We start from the raw sequence: 18,121 nt of genomic DNA, 5'->3' as shown, positions 1-18,121 counted from the left end.
TGGGGATTGGGACTGTGAGTCCCAAGTGGGACGGGGACTGTGTCCAACCCAATTTGCTTGCACCCGCCCCAGCACTTAGCACAGTGCCTGGCACATACTTTGCACATAAGACATACCACAACTAGGGTTATTATCATTTCTCATAGATGCAAAGTCTGCTATATGTTTTATATACTAAATACAATGACCGGGATTGCTCTTCGTTTAGTTAAAAAAAACCACAACTGTTTATAGATTTAGAGTCAGTGATAATAACATCATTAGTTATCCCCTAAGCATCCGAAAATTGAAACTACTCAAGACTTCGGTTTCCCAGGACAATGAGGAGCTTACTGTGTATTGTGAATAATGTCCTGAAATTTCCTTCCTTGTTTTCATTTTGGAAGTTTATAAATTTGACTTTTTAAAGGTAAGTATTTTTCCTTTCCCTTCATTTTGGCCTCTCACTTTTTGCAAAAGCAATCATTTAGAGATAGGTAAAAGATTAAAAAAAAAATTTCTCCTATTCTCCCTCCTGTATGCACTGCCTATGCACTTGAATCTGGGCCTCTTCAGATCTTGATATTCACCCCACCCTGCAGCTGAACAGCACTCGTGTACATATTTTTATACTCTCCTATTTCCCCAATCTGCAATTTATTTTCACTTTTGTCTCTCCTAGAGTCTGTAAATCCCTTAGGAGCAGGGTGTGTACATATTTTTAGACTCTCCTATTTCCCCAATCTGCAATTTATTTTCATTTTTGTCTCCCCTAGAGTCTGTAAATCCCTTAGAAGCAGGGTGTGTGTCTGTCAATTCCACTGTACTGTACTCTCCCAAACGTCTAGACCGTAAACCCGTCAAACGGCAGGGACTGTCTCTATCTGTTGCCGACTTGTTCATTCCAAGCGCTTAGTACAGTGCTCTGCACATAGTAAGCGCTCAATAAATACTATTGAATGAAATACTATTGACTAGTACAGTGGTTGCTGAATGGTAATAACAATAAGAATTATTATGTTTTTTGTTTTTTGTGAGCTCCCTCTCTGCTCCCCCTTCACCTCCCCTCAGCTAAGCCCCCTTTCCCTCTCCCCCTCCCCCTCTCCCTTCCCCTCCCCTCAGCACGGTGCTCATTTGCATATATTTTTATTACCCTATTTATTTTGTTAATGAGGTGTACATCCCCTTGATTCTATTTATCGTGATTAAGTTGTCTTGCTTTTGTCCATCTGCCTCCCTCGATCAGACTGTAAGCCCCTCAATGGGCAGGAATTGCCTCTATCTGTTGCCCAATTGTCCATTCCAAGTGCTTAGGACAGTGCTCTGCACATAGTAAGCGCTCAATAAATACTATTGAATGAGTGAATGAATGGTCACAAGAAGCTTAAAGTCTATAGGGGGAGACAGACATTCATAAAAGTAAATAAATTACGGATATGTACGTACGTGCTGTGGGGCTAAGGGTGCGGTGAATAAGGGCTGCAAATCCCAGTGCAAGGGTGATGAGGAAGGCAGTGGGAGAAGAGGAAATAATAATAATAATAATAATAATAATGTTGGTATTTGTTAAGCATTTACCAAGTACAGAGCACCGTTCTAAGCATTGGGGTAGATACAGGGTCATCAGGTTGTCCCACGTGAGGCTCACAGTTAATCCCCATTTGACAGAAATGAGGGGGGAATCAGGGAAGGCCTCTTGGAGGAGTTGTGCCATTAATTAAACTTTGAAGGCGGTAGAGAGATGGTCTGTCGAGTACAAAGCGGGAGGGAATTCCAGGCCAGCGGTAGGACGTGGGCAGAGTATACTTGAAGAAACTCTGTATCCCGGAGGTTGAGACCCATCGGAGAAGGAGCACGGTGTAGTGGATAGAGCAAAGGCCTGGGAGTCAGAAGGTCATGGGTTCTAATCCCGGCTCCACCACTTGCCTGCCGTATGACCTTGGGCAAATCACTTCAGAATCCTCTGTGCCTCAGTTACCTCATAGGGCAAATGAGGATTGAGACAATGAGCCCCACATGGGACAGACACTGTGTCCAACCTGATTTGCTTGTATCCACCCCAGCACTTAGTGCAGTGCCTGGCACGAAGTAAGCGCTTAACGAATACCATTATCTGTATTGTTCCTTCATTCATTCAATCGTATTTACTGACTGCTTACTGTGTGCAGAGCACTGTACTGCGCACTTACTGTGTGCAGAGCTGTACTAAGCGCCTGGAGAGTACAATTCGGCAATAGATGGAGACAATCCCTGCCCAACGACGGGCTCCCGGTCTAGAAGACTGGAAGAGTGTTATTATAATTATCATTAATACCAGATTAGAAGAGAGGTTTCCTTACATCTGGGAGTATTGCAATGAGAAAAATCATTATGGCAGTACTAATTTCGGCCCACCTGACCTACTTCTTGCCGGACTCGCAAGGAGCAGGACGAGAGGAGACCCCGTCTACCATCTTACCATTACTCTCGCTACCAAAATCCCGGCGTTTATTTCGTCCCCAAGAGCGAAGTAAGAAGCGGCGGCACGGCCTAGAGGATGGATGCCGACTCCACCACTTGTCCGGTGATCTTGGCTACATCGTTTCACTTCGCTGGGCCTCCTACCTCATCTGTAACACGGGGATTGAGAGCGTGAGTCCCAAATAGGACATGGACTGTGTCCAACCAGATTAACTTGTACCTACCCCGGCACATGAGAAGCGCTTAACAAATACCATTAAAAAATATAACCCTCTCATTAGAGGAGAATGATTGAAAAGTATTGAGTGTTTACTGTCTACAGAGCACTAAATGACTGCTAGGGGGACCGCAATAAATCTGTGTACTTTCCAAGTGCTTAGTACAGTGCTCTGCACAGAATAAGTGCTCAATAAATACGACTGAATGAATAAAAGAGTTTAAAAAGCTCAGAGTGATGCCACAGTGTATTATTATAATAATAGATTAAATTAATAATAGTGCTAATAATAATTGCGGTATTTAAGTGCTCACTATAGGTTAGGCACTGTACTAAGCACCGGAATATATACAAGATAGGTTGGACAAAGTCCATGTCTCACATGGGGGTCACAGTCTCAATCCCTATTTTAAACATAATAATTATGGTTTTTAAGCACTTACTATTTTCCAAGCACTGTACGAAGCACTGGGGTGGATACAAGGAAATCGAGTCGGACACAGTCTCTCTCCCATGAGGGGCTCACGGTCTCAATCCCCATTTTACAGATGAGGAAACTGAGGCCCAGAGAAGTGAAGTGACTTGCCCAAGGTCACATAACAGACAAGTGGCATAGCTGGGATTAAAAATAATAATAATAATAAAATAATGTTGATATTTGTTAAGCGCTTACTATGTGCAAAGCACTGTTCTAAGCGCTGGGGGGATACAAGGTGATCGGGTTGTCCCACATGGGGCTCACGGTTTTTAATCCCCATTTTACAGATGAGGTAACTGAGGCCCAGAGAAGTGAAGTGACTTGCCCAAAGTCACACAGCCGGCAAGCGGCGGAGCCGGGACTAGAACCCACGATCTCTTACTTCCAAGCCCGTGCTCTTTCCACTGAGCCACGCTGCTTCTCATTGGATTAGAACCCAGGACCTCCTGACTGCCAGGCCCGTGCTCTATCCACGACGCCATGCTGGAAACCGAGGCAGAGAGAAGTAAAGTGATTTGCCCAAGGTCGCAGAGCAGACGAGTGGTGGAGCTGGGATCAGAACCCGGGTGCGCTGACTCCCATGCTTAACCATGCTCTGTCCACTGGGCCACGTTGCTTCAGTGCAACCCAAACTCCGTTCTCACTAGCGAGTGGAATATCCATGCTAGGTTTTTAAATCCTCACCAGCTGCGAACTTGCCTTCCTTTTGACTTCCAGCCTTTAGATTTTAAGGTCGCTGTGGGCAGGGCTTTTGTCTACCCACTCTGAGAAGCAGTGTGGCTTAGCGGGAAGAGCCCGGGCTTGGGAGTCAGAGGACATGGGTTCTAATCCCGGCTCCATCACTCGTGTGCTGTGTGACCTTGGGCCACTGACTTTCTTTGTGCCTCATTTACCTCATCTGTAAAATGAAGATTAAGACCGTGAGCCCCATGGGGGACAACCTTGTATCTATAAGTACAGTGCTCGGCACACGGTAAGCACTTAACAAATACCATCATCCTCATCAACTCTGTGGCACTTAGTACAGTGCTCTGCACACAGTAAGCACGTGGTAAGTAATAATAATAATGTTGGTATTTGTTAAGCGCTTACTATGTGCAGAGCATTCTTCTAAGCGCTGGGGTAGACACAGGGGAATCAGGTTGTCCCACGTGAGGCTCACGGTCTTAGTCCCCATTTGACAGATGAGGTAACTGAGGCACAGAGAAGTGAAGTGACTTGCCCACAGTCACACAGCTGGAGCCGGAAGTCGAACCCATGACCTCTGTCTCCGAAGCCCAGGCTCTTTCCACTGAGCCACGCTGCTGATCGGTTGATTGATAGCTAAAACAGAGATATTGAACAGGAGGTGCCTTTCTCGAAATACGGTGGGCACAGAATGCTGATTTTTTTTTTTTTTTTTTACTGTTTCGTGTTAGGCATGTGGAGAATATATTTTAAAAGCCTGGTCCAGAGGGACGGATACACCTGGAGGAAGAGATGAGCACTGCTGACCTCCACGGCTATTTGAGAATTCAGAAACAGTAACGCATCTACGAGGGTCCCAAGGGTATCCGTTCGGCTTCTGACGCTGCTCAACTCGGGCTGCTTTTTCGAACTCGTCCCTGTCTTTCAATTACCCACATGTGGAAGTGCTTTGACCCTCTCCCCTCCTTCCCCCCCCCCCCCCACCGCCTAGAGTTTCCTCAAAGATTTTAACCCCGAGACAACCGAACACCTTATCGAATCTGAAAAACAAAGCCGGCTATTATGTCAAAATCGTTTTAAAGATTATGCTTTCTGCAATTAAGCCATAAGAGAGTCCTCTATTAACTCCCACCGGTTACAAATAATAGCAGGACGAGAGATAGCAATAAACTCTCCGCGTCACCGCAAATAATGCCCCAAGACGCGGAAACGAAACTGTGGCATGGGTAAGAGATGTGAATATAAAGCCCAAGATCTTTCCGTCAGAGGCTTCTGAAAGCCCCGCGCACCGTGAAATGATTAGAGCCGCATCCGACAGATCCGATCGAGTCCATAAAACCAAAGTTGGTTTATGAGATACAGCTCAACATGGCATAGGATTAGATGATGGGCTTGGGAGTCAGAAGGTCATGGGTTCTAATTCCGGCTCTCTTTGCCGCCGCGTGACCTCGGACAAGTCGTTTCACGTCTCTGTGCTTCAGCCTCATCTGTAAAATGGGGATAGAGACTGCGAGCCCCATGTGGGACAGGGGCTGTGGGCAACCCAAGTTGCTCATATCTACCCCAGCACTTAATACAGTGCCTGGCACATAATAAACGCTTAACAAAAACCACAATTATTTTTTTATTAAGTTGGGGGAACTTTAGGATCGGCATCGCAATACACTTTTTTTAATGGTATTTGTTGAGCACTTACTATGTGCCAGGCACTGTGTTAAGCACTGGGGTAGACAGAAGCTAATCAGGTCGGACACAGTCCTTCTCCCATATGGAGCTCACAGTCTTAATCCCCATTTTACAGATGAGGGAATGGAGGCCCAGAGAAGTGGAGCAACTTGCCCAAGTTCCCACAGCAGACAAGCGGCAGAGTCAGAATAAGAAGCCAGGTCCTTCTGACCCTCAGGCCCGGGCTCTTTTCGCTCGGCCACGCTGCTTCTCGGCAGTTGAAGAAACCGCGGCCCTGGAGCGCTCCAGAGACACGTGACAGTCAGGGGACCGGCCCGTCACCGACTCGACAAGAGGAAACCAGGAATTCTCAACAGCGGAGCGGTCAACCGGAAGAGCGCTTGTAGCCCAAGGATGGTCTCGGGAAGTGCAACGAGGGAAATTCCGCCGGAAAGCACCCCGAGGCCGGAGCCGCATCCGGCGGTCCCTCGGTGGTGGATTTTCGGATTCGCGATATCACCTTTTCAGGGCGGGCTGGACCCCCACCTGGAGCCCCTCCCAGCCCCAGCGTCCGCTTAGCCGCCGGCAGCCCCAGTTCCGCCTCCTCGGCGGCCTGTTGCTCCTCCGCCTCTCCGGGAAAGCCCCGGCAGCCCTGAGTCACCCGAGAACCTTTCTAGTCCTTCAAGTGCAGCTGCTGTCTGAGGGCGCAGATGGTTTTGGCAGTTTCGCCTCATTCACGGGGCTGGGGGTGGGGGGGGGGGGCTCTCTCTAACGGATCCCCGCCGTGAGTACCTTGGTGTGGGCAATTCTCCAGGGCCTCTAAGCGGGGCTTCTTTCGAACCACCTGGGAGCCTCTCCTCGCGGGTGGACAGAGAACGCGTCTCTTTATTGTTAGATGGCCCTCTCCCAAGAGCTCAGTACTGGGCTCTGCACAGAGTATGCGCTCAATAAATAAGATGGACTGACTGACTGACTCACCACCTTCTAGAAGGCTGAAATATCAGCGTGGCTCAGTGGAAAGAGCACGGGCTTTGGAGTCAGGGCTCATGAGTTCTAATCCCAGCTCTGCCACTTGTCGGCTGTGTGACCGTGGGCAGGTCACTTCACTTCTCTGGGCCTCAGTTCCCTCATCTGTAAAATGGGGATGAAGACTGTGAGCCCCACGTGGGACAACCTGATTCCCTTATGTCTACCCCAGCGCTTAGAACAGTGCTCGGCACATAGTAAGCGCTTAACAAATACCAACGTTATTATTAAAAATGAACCCCAGGCAGGCTCAACGTCTGACCCTTTGAGCGGTTTCAGCAGCATCAACTGTGGGCCAGATTCGTACGACTCTCTTGTCAAGAACAATAATAATAATAAAAATTATGGTATTTGTTAAGCGCTAATTACGTGCCAGGCACTGTTCTAAGCGCCGGGGTAGATTCAAGATAATCAGGTGGACACAGTCCCTGTCCCACATAGGGCTCATAGTCTTATCTCCCATTTTACAGATGAGAGAACTGAGGCCCAGAGAAGCGAAGTGACCTGCCCGAGGTCACACAGCAGACAAGCGGCGGAGCCGCGGGATGACCTTCCGACTCCCGGGCCCGCGCTCTATCCACTCCGCCGTGCCCTTACCTCCGACGACGACGACGAGAAGCGACGTGGCCTAATGGAAAGAGCACCAGCCTGGGAGTCAGAGGATCTGGAATCTAATCCTGGTTCTGCCCTTGTCTGCCGTGTGACCTTGGGCAAAGCAGTTCCCTTCTCCGGGCCTCAGTTACCTCATCTGTAAACCGGGGATTAAGACTATGCGCCCAGTGTGGGACGAGGACCGTGACGAACACGATTCGCTTGTAACCACTCCAATGCTTAGGACAGTGCCTGGCACTTGGTAAGCGCTTAACAAATACCACATCATTATTATTATTATTATTAGAACGCGGGTCTCCTGCCTCCCAATCCCATTCTCTTTCCACTAGGTCACGGCTTCCTCCCCAGGAGCGTTCCACGAGATCAAACATATGACCTTTTGAATGGGAAAGCGGGTTATCCCCTTCTTCCTCCTCAGAGGCCTCTCTAACAACCGTTGTGGTTGATACTTCAGCTCCTTGCGGGCAGGGAATATAGCTACCAACTCTGCTATATTATATTCTCCCAGTGCTCTGGACACAGTAAGAGCTCAATAAATACCACTCATCGATGGATTGCTATATTGCACTTTCCCAGGCTCTTAATATAGTGTCCGGCACACAGTTAGCATTCAATAAATACCACCGATCGACTGCTCCCTCTCGAAGCAGACCGAAAGTACCTCAGGCACCCTTTTAGCCTCACTTGCGTACGAAACGACGAATACCACGAAAGGTCAGATAACTCGAAACAACATCTCCACCCTTCAACCCTCAACTTCCTTCCCCTTCTTCCATTTTCACGAACGCTTAGTACAATGCTCTGCACCCAGTAAGCGCTCAATAAATACGACTGACTGACAGTTCCAGGCATGTCATGATTTTCTGTTGTGGGAACGGTTAGTAAAACCATCTTGGACTGCTTGCAGAAAGCTCTGTATGTTTCATCCAGCTCACACCCTTATTCAGCAACCAAGAGGTGAGGATTGGTCAAATTGCCATTTAACACTGAACAGAAGCCCTTAAAAGAAGTACAATAATAATAATAATGTTGGTATTTAAGCGCTTCCTATGTGCAGAGCACTGTCCTAAGCGCTGGGGTAGATACAGGGTAATCAGGTGGTCCCACGTGAGGCTCACAGTTAATCCCCATTTTACAGATGCGGTAACTGAGGCACAGAGAAGTGAAGTGACTTGCCCACAGTCACACAGCTGACAAGGGGCAATGACTTAAGTGACTGGCCCAAGGTCAAATCATGAGACCACTGCCTAGTCAAGGCTCAATCCCCAGTCGTTGGACTCCAAGATGAGGATCGGTTTCTTTTTTTTCCTTTCCTTTTCCTTTCTTCCTTCTCTTTCTCCCTTTCTTTCTTTCCCTCTCTATTTCTTTTTTATAGTATTTGTTAAGCGCTTACTGTGTTCCAGGTACTAGGTATGTTCCAGCCCTGGGTGGGGCTCCCAGCCTTAATCCCCCTTTTACAGATCAGTGAACTGAGGGCCCAGAGAAGTGAAGCGGCTTGCCCGAGGTCACACAGTAGACAGTGGCGGAGCCAGAATTAGAAGCCAGGTCCTCCTGACTCCCAGGCCCGAGCTCGCTCCACTCGGCCACGCTGTTTCTCACATGTGATGGGGATGAATGTACATTTTTCACACCATCGGGAAGGCAAGATAAGATAGGCATTTTGCTTCGGCCTTCACCGATTTGATCTGGGGATACTGAGGTCTGAGTAGGCTCTGTATTCTAGAACCAAGAGGCCAGCGTGCCTTGAGTGGATTTTTAAGGCCAAACTTTCAGGGGCTTTTCTCTCTGACCTACTCAGTTTAGGGTATTTACGTGTTTAAGCAGGCAGGGTTTTTTAAAAACCCAGAAAAATTTGATGATGAACTTCATTCTCGCTGACCTACTCCGTTTAGGGTATTTACATGTTTAAGCAGGCACGATCTTTTAAAAACCCAGAAAAATTTGATGATGAACTTAAACTAGATGAACCCATTGAAGATGCTGTTAGCAGTGGTATTCTTTATGGCCCAGTGGCTAGAGCACAGGCCTGGGAGTCAGAAGGTCATGGATTCCAATCCTGGCTCCGCCCCTTGCCTGCTGTGGGACCTTGGGCAAGTCACTTCACTTCTCTGTGCTTCGGTTACCTCAACTGTAAAATGGGGATTGAGGCTGTGAGCCCCACGTGGGACGGGGACTGTGCCCAACGGGATTTGCTTAGTACAGTGCCTGGCACATAGTAAACACTTACCAAATACCATAATTATTATTAGTACTAGGGAAGGTGAGGGGAAAAACATGATCTCATCTCAAAAGATGTCTCGTTAACTGAAGTAGGTTTCTTCTTTCGCTCCATCGCCTTCTAGTGCGGTAATCATTGAATATGAACACAACACAAAAATGAAGCTGTTGATTAATGGACACGTCGGAAGACACGATCTATGCCCCCAAGGGGCTCATCCCAAGCCTAAACGATTCGAGATAAACGTCCTTAATGAACCCTAAGGAGTAAACCTCCACGCCATCGCTCTGTCTCTAATAATAATCGTAATACTAACAACTACGGTATTTGAGAAGCGCTTACGATGTATCGGTCGCTGTTCTAAGCACTGGGGTAGACACGAGTTAATCGGGTCAGGGAGAGTCTCTGTTCCACACGGGGCTCACAGTCTACGTAGGAGGGACAATGGGCATTAAATCCTCATTTTACAGATGAGGAAATGAAGTGCAGAGTAATATAGTGCCTTGCCCAAGTTCACAGGCAGACAAGTGGAGGTGTTGGGATTAGAACCCAGCTCCTCTGCCTCCAGGCCTGTGCTCTTTCCCCTGGGCCACGCAGTTGTCTCTAGACGACGACAACTACCCTACCCTTTCAAGATTCTGACTTCCATGAGCCTGACATCCATTAACTTACCTCAGAGAAGCAGCGTGGCTCGGCGGAAAGAGCCCGGGCTTGGGGGTCAGAGGTCATGGGTTTGCATCCCGGGTCTGCCACTTGTCAGCTGTGTGACTGTGGGCAAGTCACTTCACTTCTCTGGGCCTCAGTGACCTCATCTGGAAAATGGGGATTAACTGTGAGCCTCACGTGGGACGACCTGATGACCCTGAATCTACCCCAGCGCTCAGAACAGCGCTCTGCACATAGTAAGCGCTTTAATGCCAAGATTATTATTGTTACTAATTTAACGTATTTGTGAACTCCTGTTGTTCCACGGGGGAAGGGGAGAAGTGTTGTCACCCAAACCAAAATAACATGTCAGTATAATAGCAAATGGGGCAGAGTGTCAGGACCTAGGCTCAGCATGGCCTCGTGGACACAGGCCTGGGAGTCAGAAGGTCGAGGGTTCTAATCCCGGCTCCGCCGCTTATCTGTTGTGTGACCTTGGGCAAGGCACTTCACTTCTCTGGGCCTCAGTTACCTCATCTGTCAAATGGAGACTGTGAGCCCCATGTGGGACGGGGACTGTGTCCAACCCAATTTGCGTGTATCCACCCCAGGGCTTAATTACAGTGCCCGGGACAGAGGAAGCAAGCGCTTAACGAATACCACAGTGATTATTCCCAAAGGGAGATTCCATTATCCTGATAACAACTCTTGGCAAGTTAAAAAAAAATAACTCTGCAACAGATTCAAATTCATAAAGAGTATTTTATACTATGTATTTCAGGATGACCGATATCTACGGTAAACACACATGGCATAAACCGTGAGCTTACATCACATTTATTTCAGTTAAACTTGTCTAAACAACCGACTTTATAAACGAAATGGCAGGGAATTAGATCGTTAACTATGGGCTAGGATGCTATAAAAGCTTAAGGAGGTAAAGGTGTAATGAAAAGGAAGCTCTAGATGTCACTGCCTTCACTGAATTTGCAAAAATCTATTGCTTTAGGGTATTTTCCCACATTTTCTGAAGCCAGGAATGCCACCCAGTGGCAAGACTGGCTATAAATTATTTTGACGATTAAAGGAACAAAACTCATCCTTCAGGAAAAAAAAATAAAAACCGACAATGAATTTTAAAAAGCAGCCTGAATTAAACATACAGAGAGAACTGCTGCTTCAATTTTAACAATAGCACTTTGGTACATTAAATGTCTGTGTTTAAAATGCAAAGAGAAACAAGATAAACAATTCACATACTTAAGGAACACTTTAGAGGTCTAGTTTTATAATGAAAAAGATCCTCCACCAAACTAAAACCTTCACAAAAAGCTGATTGCTGTTGATATTTATACTGATTTCCACCATTTACTAAGAGAAGTGGCTTTTATACACATTTGCAAATAAAATTACATTTATAAATACTTGCAATAGCTTAGTTTAAGTCTTTAGAATTTTACGTTAGGAGAAGAAATCACACTTTATATTCACCAGAAACCACCGCACTTGGTAAAAAAAAAAGAAATAAACGCACTTCGGATCATCTGGAGGAAAAAAAAAAGATTTCAGAGTATTAAGTGTAATCACAGGTCGGCTCTGCCTCTCCCAAATAAACAGGGCTGATTCACAATTTTTTTTTTAATAAGTATGGCATTCTTGGGAAAGAAGTCTGAAATTTTGTACCCAAGTCGACGAAACTCGTAATTGCTTCCCAAAGTAGCTATAAAGCAGAGAGTAGAATATTTTTAAAAAGCGTCTAACGTCTGTTAGTTCTATCCAAGAAACCGTCAAATATCTCAATATCGTCTCCTCTTTCTCTAACACCTGGCCAAACCGCATTTCTTATTGGCACAAATATAACATATTCTAGAGTGAGACTGAAAAAATAACGCTATAGAGTCCATTTACAGTTGGAAAACTTATAGATATATCTCACAGAGATTGCTTCATTCCCTTGCAAGTAGCAGATGGAGGATAAGCAGAAAGAGCCAATTCTTCGAAGTGTTTAGTTTAGGATTTGGGGTGGGGTTTTTTTTTTGCTTTTTTTTTTTTTTTTTTTGTCTACAGCTGTAAATTAAAATTGCCCAGAATGTGTTTTTTAACCTGTACTACCATCTGCTGTGCCTCACCTAAAGACAGTAAAGTGAAGGAAGTTTGAGAAATACAGTAATGGCTGATACACAAAATTTGGTATTTACAGTGGCCCATGAGAAAAGGGGCACCTGAGGACCATTAATGGCCTTTCCAGTCATTATTGCTCTTCAGTCCCAAATAGAAAACTTGAACGTTTCTTGGGAAAATTACTTTAGCCTAGCCCTCCACATGGCTACCGTATTTTAAGACTTAAAAAATGCCAAGGCCAAAGACCGGCCCAACGTGATGGCTGTTGGGACTAAGAAACGCCCGCAGCCTAGACCTCGTGGCGAGTAAGAAGGCCTCGGACTCGATGGTCTCCTTTCCGGACCAAGCCAGGATTTCAGAAAACAGAACGCTGATACTCCAGGAGGCGAAAACAGAAAGAAGAATCCAGAACTAACCAGGCCGAAGGAGCGAGGTTGCAAGTCACTGCTATACACAGAGGCTATTTACAGAAAAAGGTGTATACATGGAGGTGGGCTAAATTATACGAAAAAATACATATGTACTGTAGTCAACTTTCATATAGAGTTAGAAACGGCAATTTCCAGTCTGGCATGACCGGAAAACGTCTTCTCAGTCTTCAATCGCATTTCCAACGGAAAATGTGCCGAAGTCACTTCAGAACATCCGTTCATCAGGACAGATGTTTGACGAGATACAATTTTTCGCCTTGTTCGCTTGTAAATATCGGGGCCTTTTTGTAATGTTCTACTAGCTCTTCCATGGTGCTGAATTTCCGTTGTCCGATGCAATACATGCTCTCCTTTAGCTGCACTTTAAAATGCTTGTTTTTCCCCTGTGCTTTCAGCGACACGGAGAAATCATTTGGCTGAAAGAAAATACGAAGCGTGAGTTGAAATCCATTCCCAACAGCTTTTATGAAATGAAACTAGCACTTCTTCGGAATGTGTTCTTAAGGAAGATCGCTGGGATATCTTACAACTTCAGAGAGCCACCGCGACGTGAGGCACCTCCTTGCAGGAGGCGGAGGATGGTCACGGTTTTGGGGGGTGGGGCTTCCACGGGCCAAAACCACAAGCCCCCCGGCCAGTGGGAGTGCCAGGGGTGGGCTAGCCAGGTCTCTGATGGATGACTGTCAAATAATGATAGTAACTGAGGTATCTGTTAAGTGCTTTCTATGTGCCAAGCACTGTACTAAGCACCCGGGTGGATACAAGATTCATCGAGGCCCGCATGGAACCCACGGTCTAAGTAGGAAGGAGAAAGGGCATCGGATCCCCTTTTTGCACACGAGGGAACTGAAGCACAGTGACTTGCCCACGGTCACACAGCAGGCTGGTGCCGGAACCGGGATTGGAACCCAGTTCCTCCGACTCCCAGGCCCCAGCTCTTCCCACTAGGCCATGCTGTATGTTGATATTTCCAGAATATGTGAACGTTTCCAAATGATCCGAAGAGCCCCAGGGACCACCCTATTAAAAAGACAATAGCTGGCGAGAGGCAGAGAGAAGTCAATTTGTACACTTCTAGCTTCCAGGACATTGCCCAGAGCAGATGCGGGTATAAAACACCCTCTGCATTATTTTGTTGGCATTTCATCTTTCAAAGTATCACCAAGTTAACAGAACTGCCTGCATTTCCAGAAGCGCATTTCCCAGAGCCGTTCTCGAGTTATGCGTTACTAAAGTATATTCGAGCAGGTTCTGAAAAACGCCCTCTGGAGTATTTTACTTTCATTAAGGCCTCCATTAAATTACCAATATCAGAACAGGGGCGTTGTTTGGAAAGTCAAACTTCCAGAAATACAGGGTGACCTCCAGTTATTATTCTCATTAATAATAATTATAATTATTAATAATGGTACACGTTAAGTGCTGACTAAATGCCAAGCACTGTTTTGAGCACTGGCTTTTGGAGCACCGAAGATGCACGTGAGACTGCTCGCAGGAAGTCCACAACCGCACGAGGAGGTTGTGAGGATAAAAATCAGGTAACCGATCATTTTTCAAGTGCAATATAAATTCGAGGTATTGACAACCCCCAATAAGGATGCGCTTTCTCCAGTAGCTTGTAGCTTCTATCCCAGTGCTTAGGACAGTGCTTAACAAATACCACCCTTATTATTATTATTACTAGCTGAAGTTTCCGAGAGGTTTTCCTAGGGCGATCTCTAGAGGAGTAACGGTGATCAATTCAAACGATAATAACGTTGGCATCTGTTAAGCGCTTCCTATGTGCACAGCACTGTTCTAAGCGCCGGGGTAGATTTACGGGGTAATCAGGTTGTCCCCACGTGAGGCTCACAGTCTTAATCCCCATTTTCCAGATGAGGGAACCGAGGCACAGACAAGTGAAGTGACTTGCCCACAGTCACCCAGCTGACCAGCGGCAGAGCCGGGATTCGAACCCATGACCTCCGACCCCCAAGCCCGGGCTCTTTCCACTGAGCCACGACAGGTAGGCATAACTGCGGTAGTGTCACGAGAGAACAGGGGAGGCGACTATCATCTGTGATTAGGGTCTCATTTGGGTATTTCCCATTGTTACAAAATCTGTAGGGATTCCCAAACCTGAAGTGCTTTGTTTCGTTTCAAGAGGCAATTCTATTTTTATTTTAGTTTGTTTTCATTAGTAGCATAAGTCGCTTGGAACAATAAATGGGCTTATGACATTCTGTACTTCCTTGGCTTCGTGACTACTGAATTCCCTCATGGTTTCTGAGCCCGATAGACCGTAAGCTCGTTGCGGGCAGGGAACGTGTCTCATATCGTTGTACTGTACTGTACTCCCCCAAGCGACTCAGTACAGTGCTCTGCGCACAGTAAGCGCTCGGTCAATACGGCAAGGCTGTCGTGGTGAAGGCATTCTTTAATTATGCAACCTTCTCTTTCGGGTGACCGCCCCGGGACTCCTCTAAGTCTCGTTCCGCGGAGTCAGAGAGGCGATGGCCACGAGAAGCAGCGTGGCTCAGTGGAGAGAGCCCGGGCTTTGGAGTCAGAGGTCACGGGTTCGACTCCCGGCTCTGCCACTGGTCAGCTGTGTGACCGTGGGCGAGCCGCTTCACTTCTCTGCGCCTCAGTGACCTCCTCTGGAAAATGGGGATGAAGACCGGGAGCCCCACGGGGGACAACCCGATTGCCCCGTGTCTGCCCCAGCGCTTAGAACGGTGCTCGGCACATAGCAGGCGCTTAACAAATACCAACATTATTATTATTCATCCAATTCCAACAAGGAGACCAACTGGGAACCACGGGAAAGGAAAAGGACAGAGAAAGAGAAGCAGCGAGGTCTACGGGATAAAGCCCAGGCCTGGGAGTCAGCACGCGACCGTGGCTCAGTGGCAGGAGCCCGGGCTTGGGAGTCGGAGGTCACCGGTTCGAATCCCGGCTCTGCCACCTGTCAGCCGGGTGACTGTCACTTCGCTTCTCTGGGCCTCAGTTACCTCATCTGTAAAACGGGGATGAAGACTGGGAGCCTCACGTGGGACGACCTGATGACCCTGTATCTCCCCCGGCGCTTAGAACAGCGGCCTGCATATAGTAAGCGCTTAACAAATACCACTGTTATTATTATTATTAGTGACCGCTATTCCGAGGTATTTTCCTGGCAAAGGCCGTCGACCAAAGGATACCGTGAAAAGGTTCTTGGCTAGTATCATCTACGGCTAGGTTGACCAGACACATGAGCATCGCTAAGCTTCTTCGGGGAAGCAGCGTGGCTCAGCGGAAAGAGCCCGGGCTTCGGAGTCGGAGGTCATGGGTTCGACTCCCGGCTCTGCCCCTTGTCGGCTGTGTGACCGTGGGCGAGTCGCTTCACTTCTCTGGGCCTCAGTGACCTCATCTGGAAAATGGGGATGAAGGCGGTGAGCCTCACGTGGGACAGCCTGATGACCCTGTATCTCCCCCAGCGCTTCGACCAGCGCTCTGCACATAGTAAGCGCTTAACGAATACCAACATTCTTATTAAGCTTCTCAACGTAGCTCGATCTCGCCTAGGTCGCCGCTGACCTCTCGAACACGTCCTGCCCCCCGTCTCGGAAGGCCCTCCCTCCCTGTATCCGACAGACTGTGACTCTCCCCCCTTCAAAGCTTTATTGAAGACACCTGTCTTCCCTGACCGAGCCCTCCTTCCCACTTCTGCCCTCCTTCCCACTTCTCCCCCTCCCTTCCGCGTCCCCCTGCCCGGCTCCCTTTATTCATCCCCCTCCCGGCCCCACAGCACTTACTGTACAGATTTGTAATTTATACTGACGTGGGTCTCTCCCTCTCCGCTGTGAGTTGACTGTGGGCGGGGAATGTGTCTCTTACGGTGTTATATTGTACTCTCCCAAGCGCTCAGTACACATTAAGCACACATTAAGCCCCCGATTAGACCGCAGGCCCGTCCGAGGGCAGGGACCGTCTCGATCTGTTACCGATTTGTCCATTCCAAGCGCTCGGTACAGTGCTCTGCCCGTAGTAAGCGCTCAATAATCACTCCTGAAGGAATGAAATCAAGCGCACGATAAATACTGCGGACTGACTGGCTGACTGGGCTTTGGCTTCTCCCCGGGAGCCTAGAGCAGAGCGCGTCTGCTTTATCGATTTGCACTTTGTAATTCCCCCCAAACTTTCAGCGATGTCCAAAGAGTCCCCGCAAAACGGCCTCGCTGAATTTTCCTCTCTGTTTTTCAACCAGCTATCCTCGGAACGCCCCGTAACTCCGGCTTAGAACAATCCGGTCTAGGCAAAACCCCGTCCCTGGATTCTAACAAACGGACGGTGGTGTCTGTGCTATCTGTTAAGCGCTTACTACGCACCCCTCTTTCGAGCGTATTTACTGAGCGTTTACTGTGTGCGGAGCACTGTACTAAGCGCTTGGGGAGTCCAATTTGGCAACAAATAGAGACAGTAATAATGAATAATAATAATTACGGTATGTGTTAAGCGCTTAACTATGTGCCGAGCACTGTACTAAGCCCTGGGGTGGACACAAGCAGATCGGGTTGGACACAGTCCCTGTCCCACGCGGGGCTCACAGTCTCAATCGCCATTTCACAGATGACATAACCGAGGCCCAGAGAAGTGAAGCGACCGGCCCAAAGTCACACAGCGGACAAGTGGCGGAGCCGGGATTAGAACCCATGACCTCTGACTCCCGAGCCTGGGCTCTTTCCACTGAGCCACGCTGCTTCTCTACAATCACTGTATGAAGCGCTGGGGTAGACAGAAACTAATCCCTTCATTCATTTAATACTATTTATTGAGCGCTTACTCTGTGCAGAGCACCGTACTGAGCGCTTATAATGATAATGCTATTTGTTAAGCGCTTACTATGTTCCAGGCACTGTCCGAAGCCCTGGAGTCGGCACGAGGTGATCAGGTTGTCCCACGGGAGGCTCACGGTCTTAATCCCCATTTTACGGATGAGGTCACTGAGGCACAGAGAAGTGAAGTGGCTCTGTCAGAGTCACACAGCAGACGAGTGGCGGAACGGGGGATTCGAATCCACGACCTCTGACTCCCAAGCCCGGGCTCTTGCCACCGAGCCCCGCTGCTTCTCCGATCGGGTCGGGCACAGTCCCTGTTCCACACGGGAATCGCAGCCTTGATCCCCATTTTACAGATGAAGTAACGAAGGGCCGGAGGAGGGAGCAGACAAGCGACAGAGCCGGGATTAGAACCCAGTTCCTCCTGACTCCCGGGCCCGTGCTCTATCCGCCATTCATTCAATCGTATTTACCGGGCGCTCGCTGTGCGCGGAGCACTGTACTAAGCGCTTGGAAAGTACAATTCGGCAACGGACAGAGACGATTCCCTCCCCGACAGCGGGCTCCCGGTCTAGAAGGGGGGAGCTTCTAGTGCTTGCGTGGCTCAGTGGAAAGGGCCCGGGCCCGGGAGTCAGAGGTCACGAGTCCGAATCCCCGCTCCGCCACTTGTCAGCCGAGTGACTGTGGGCGGGTCACTTCACTTCTCCGGGCCTCGGTGACCTCGTCTCTAAAACGGGGATTAACCGTGAGCCTCACGTGGGCCAACCCGAATCACCCTGTCTCTCC

At 48.2% G+C, this 18,121-nt stretch overlaps 1 protein-coding gene across 3 annotated transcripts in view; it reads right to left on the bottom strand.

Annotated features, from left to right (window-relative positions):
• Nucleotides 1-10,729: 10,729 nt before the first annotated feature.
• NCK1 (NCK adaptor protein 1) overlaps nt 10,730-18,121 on the bottom strand; it is a 137,936-nt gene continuing 130,544 nt past the window's right edge. For all 3 annotated transcript variants that reach the window (XM_029067718.1, XM_029067724.2, XM_029067733.2), the window contains one exon: nt 10,730-12,955. In XM_029067718.1, the coding sequence (XP_028923551.1) occupies nt 12,761-12,955 (195 nt within the window). In that variant the 3' untranslated portion in view covers nt 10,730-12,760. The remainder of the gene's footprint in view (nt 12,956-18,121) is intronic.

This window comes from Ornithorhynchus anatinus, chromosome 1 (assembly GCF_004115215.2).
Source record: "Ornithorhynchus anatinus isolate Pmale09 chromosome 1, mOrnAna1.pri.v4, whole genome shotgun sequence".
NCBI classification, from domain to species: domain Eukaryota; kingdom Metazoa; phylum Chordata; class Mammalia; order Monotremata; family Ornithorhynchidae; genus Ornithorhynchus; species Ornithorhynchus anatinus.
Note: the sequence above shows the minus strand (reverse complement) of the source record. Positions and strands in the feature narration are given on the sequence as shown.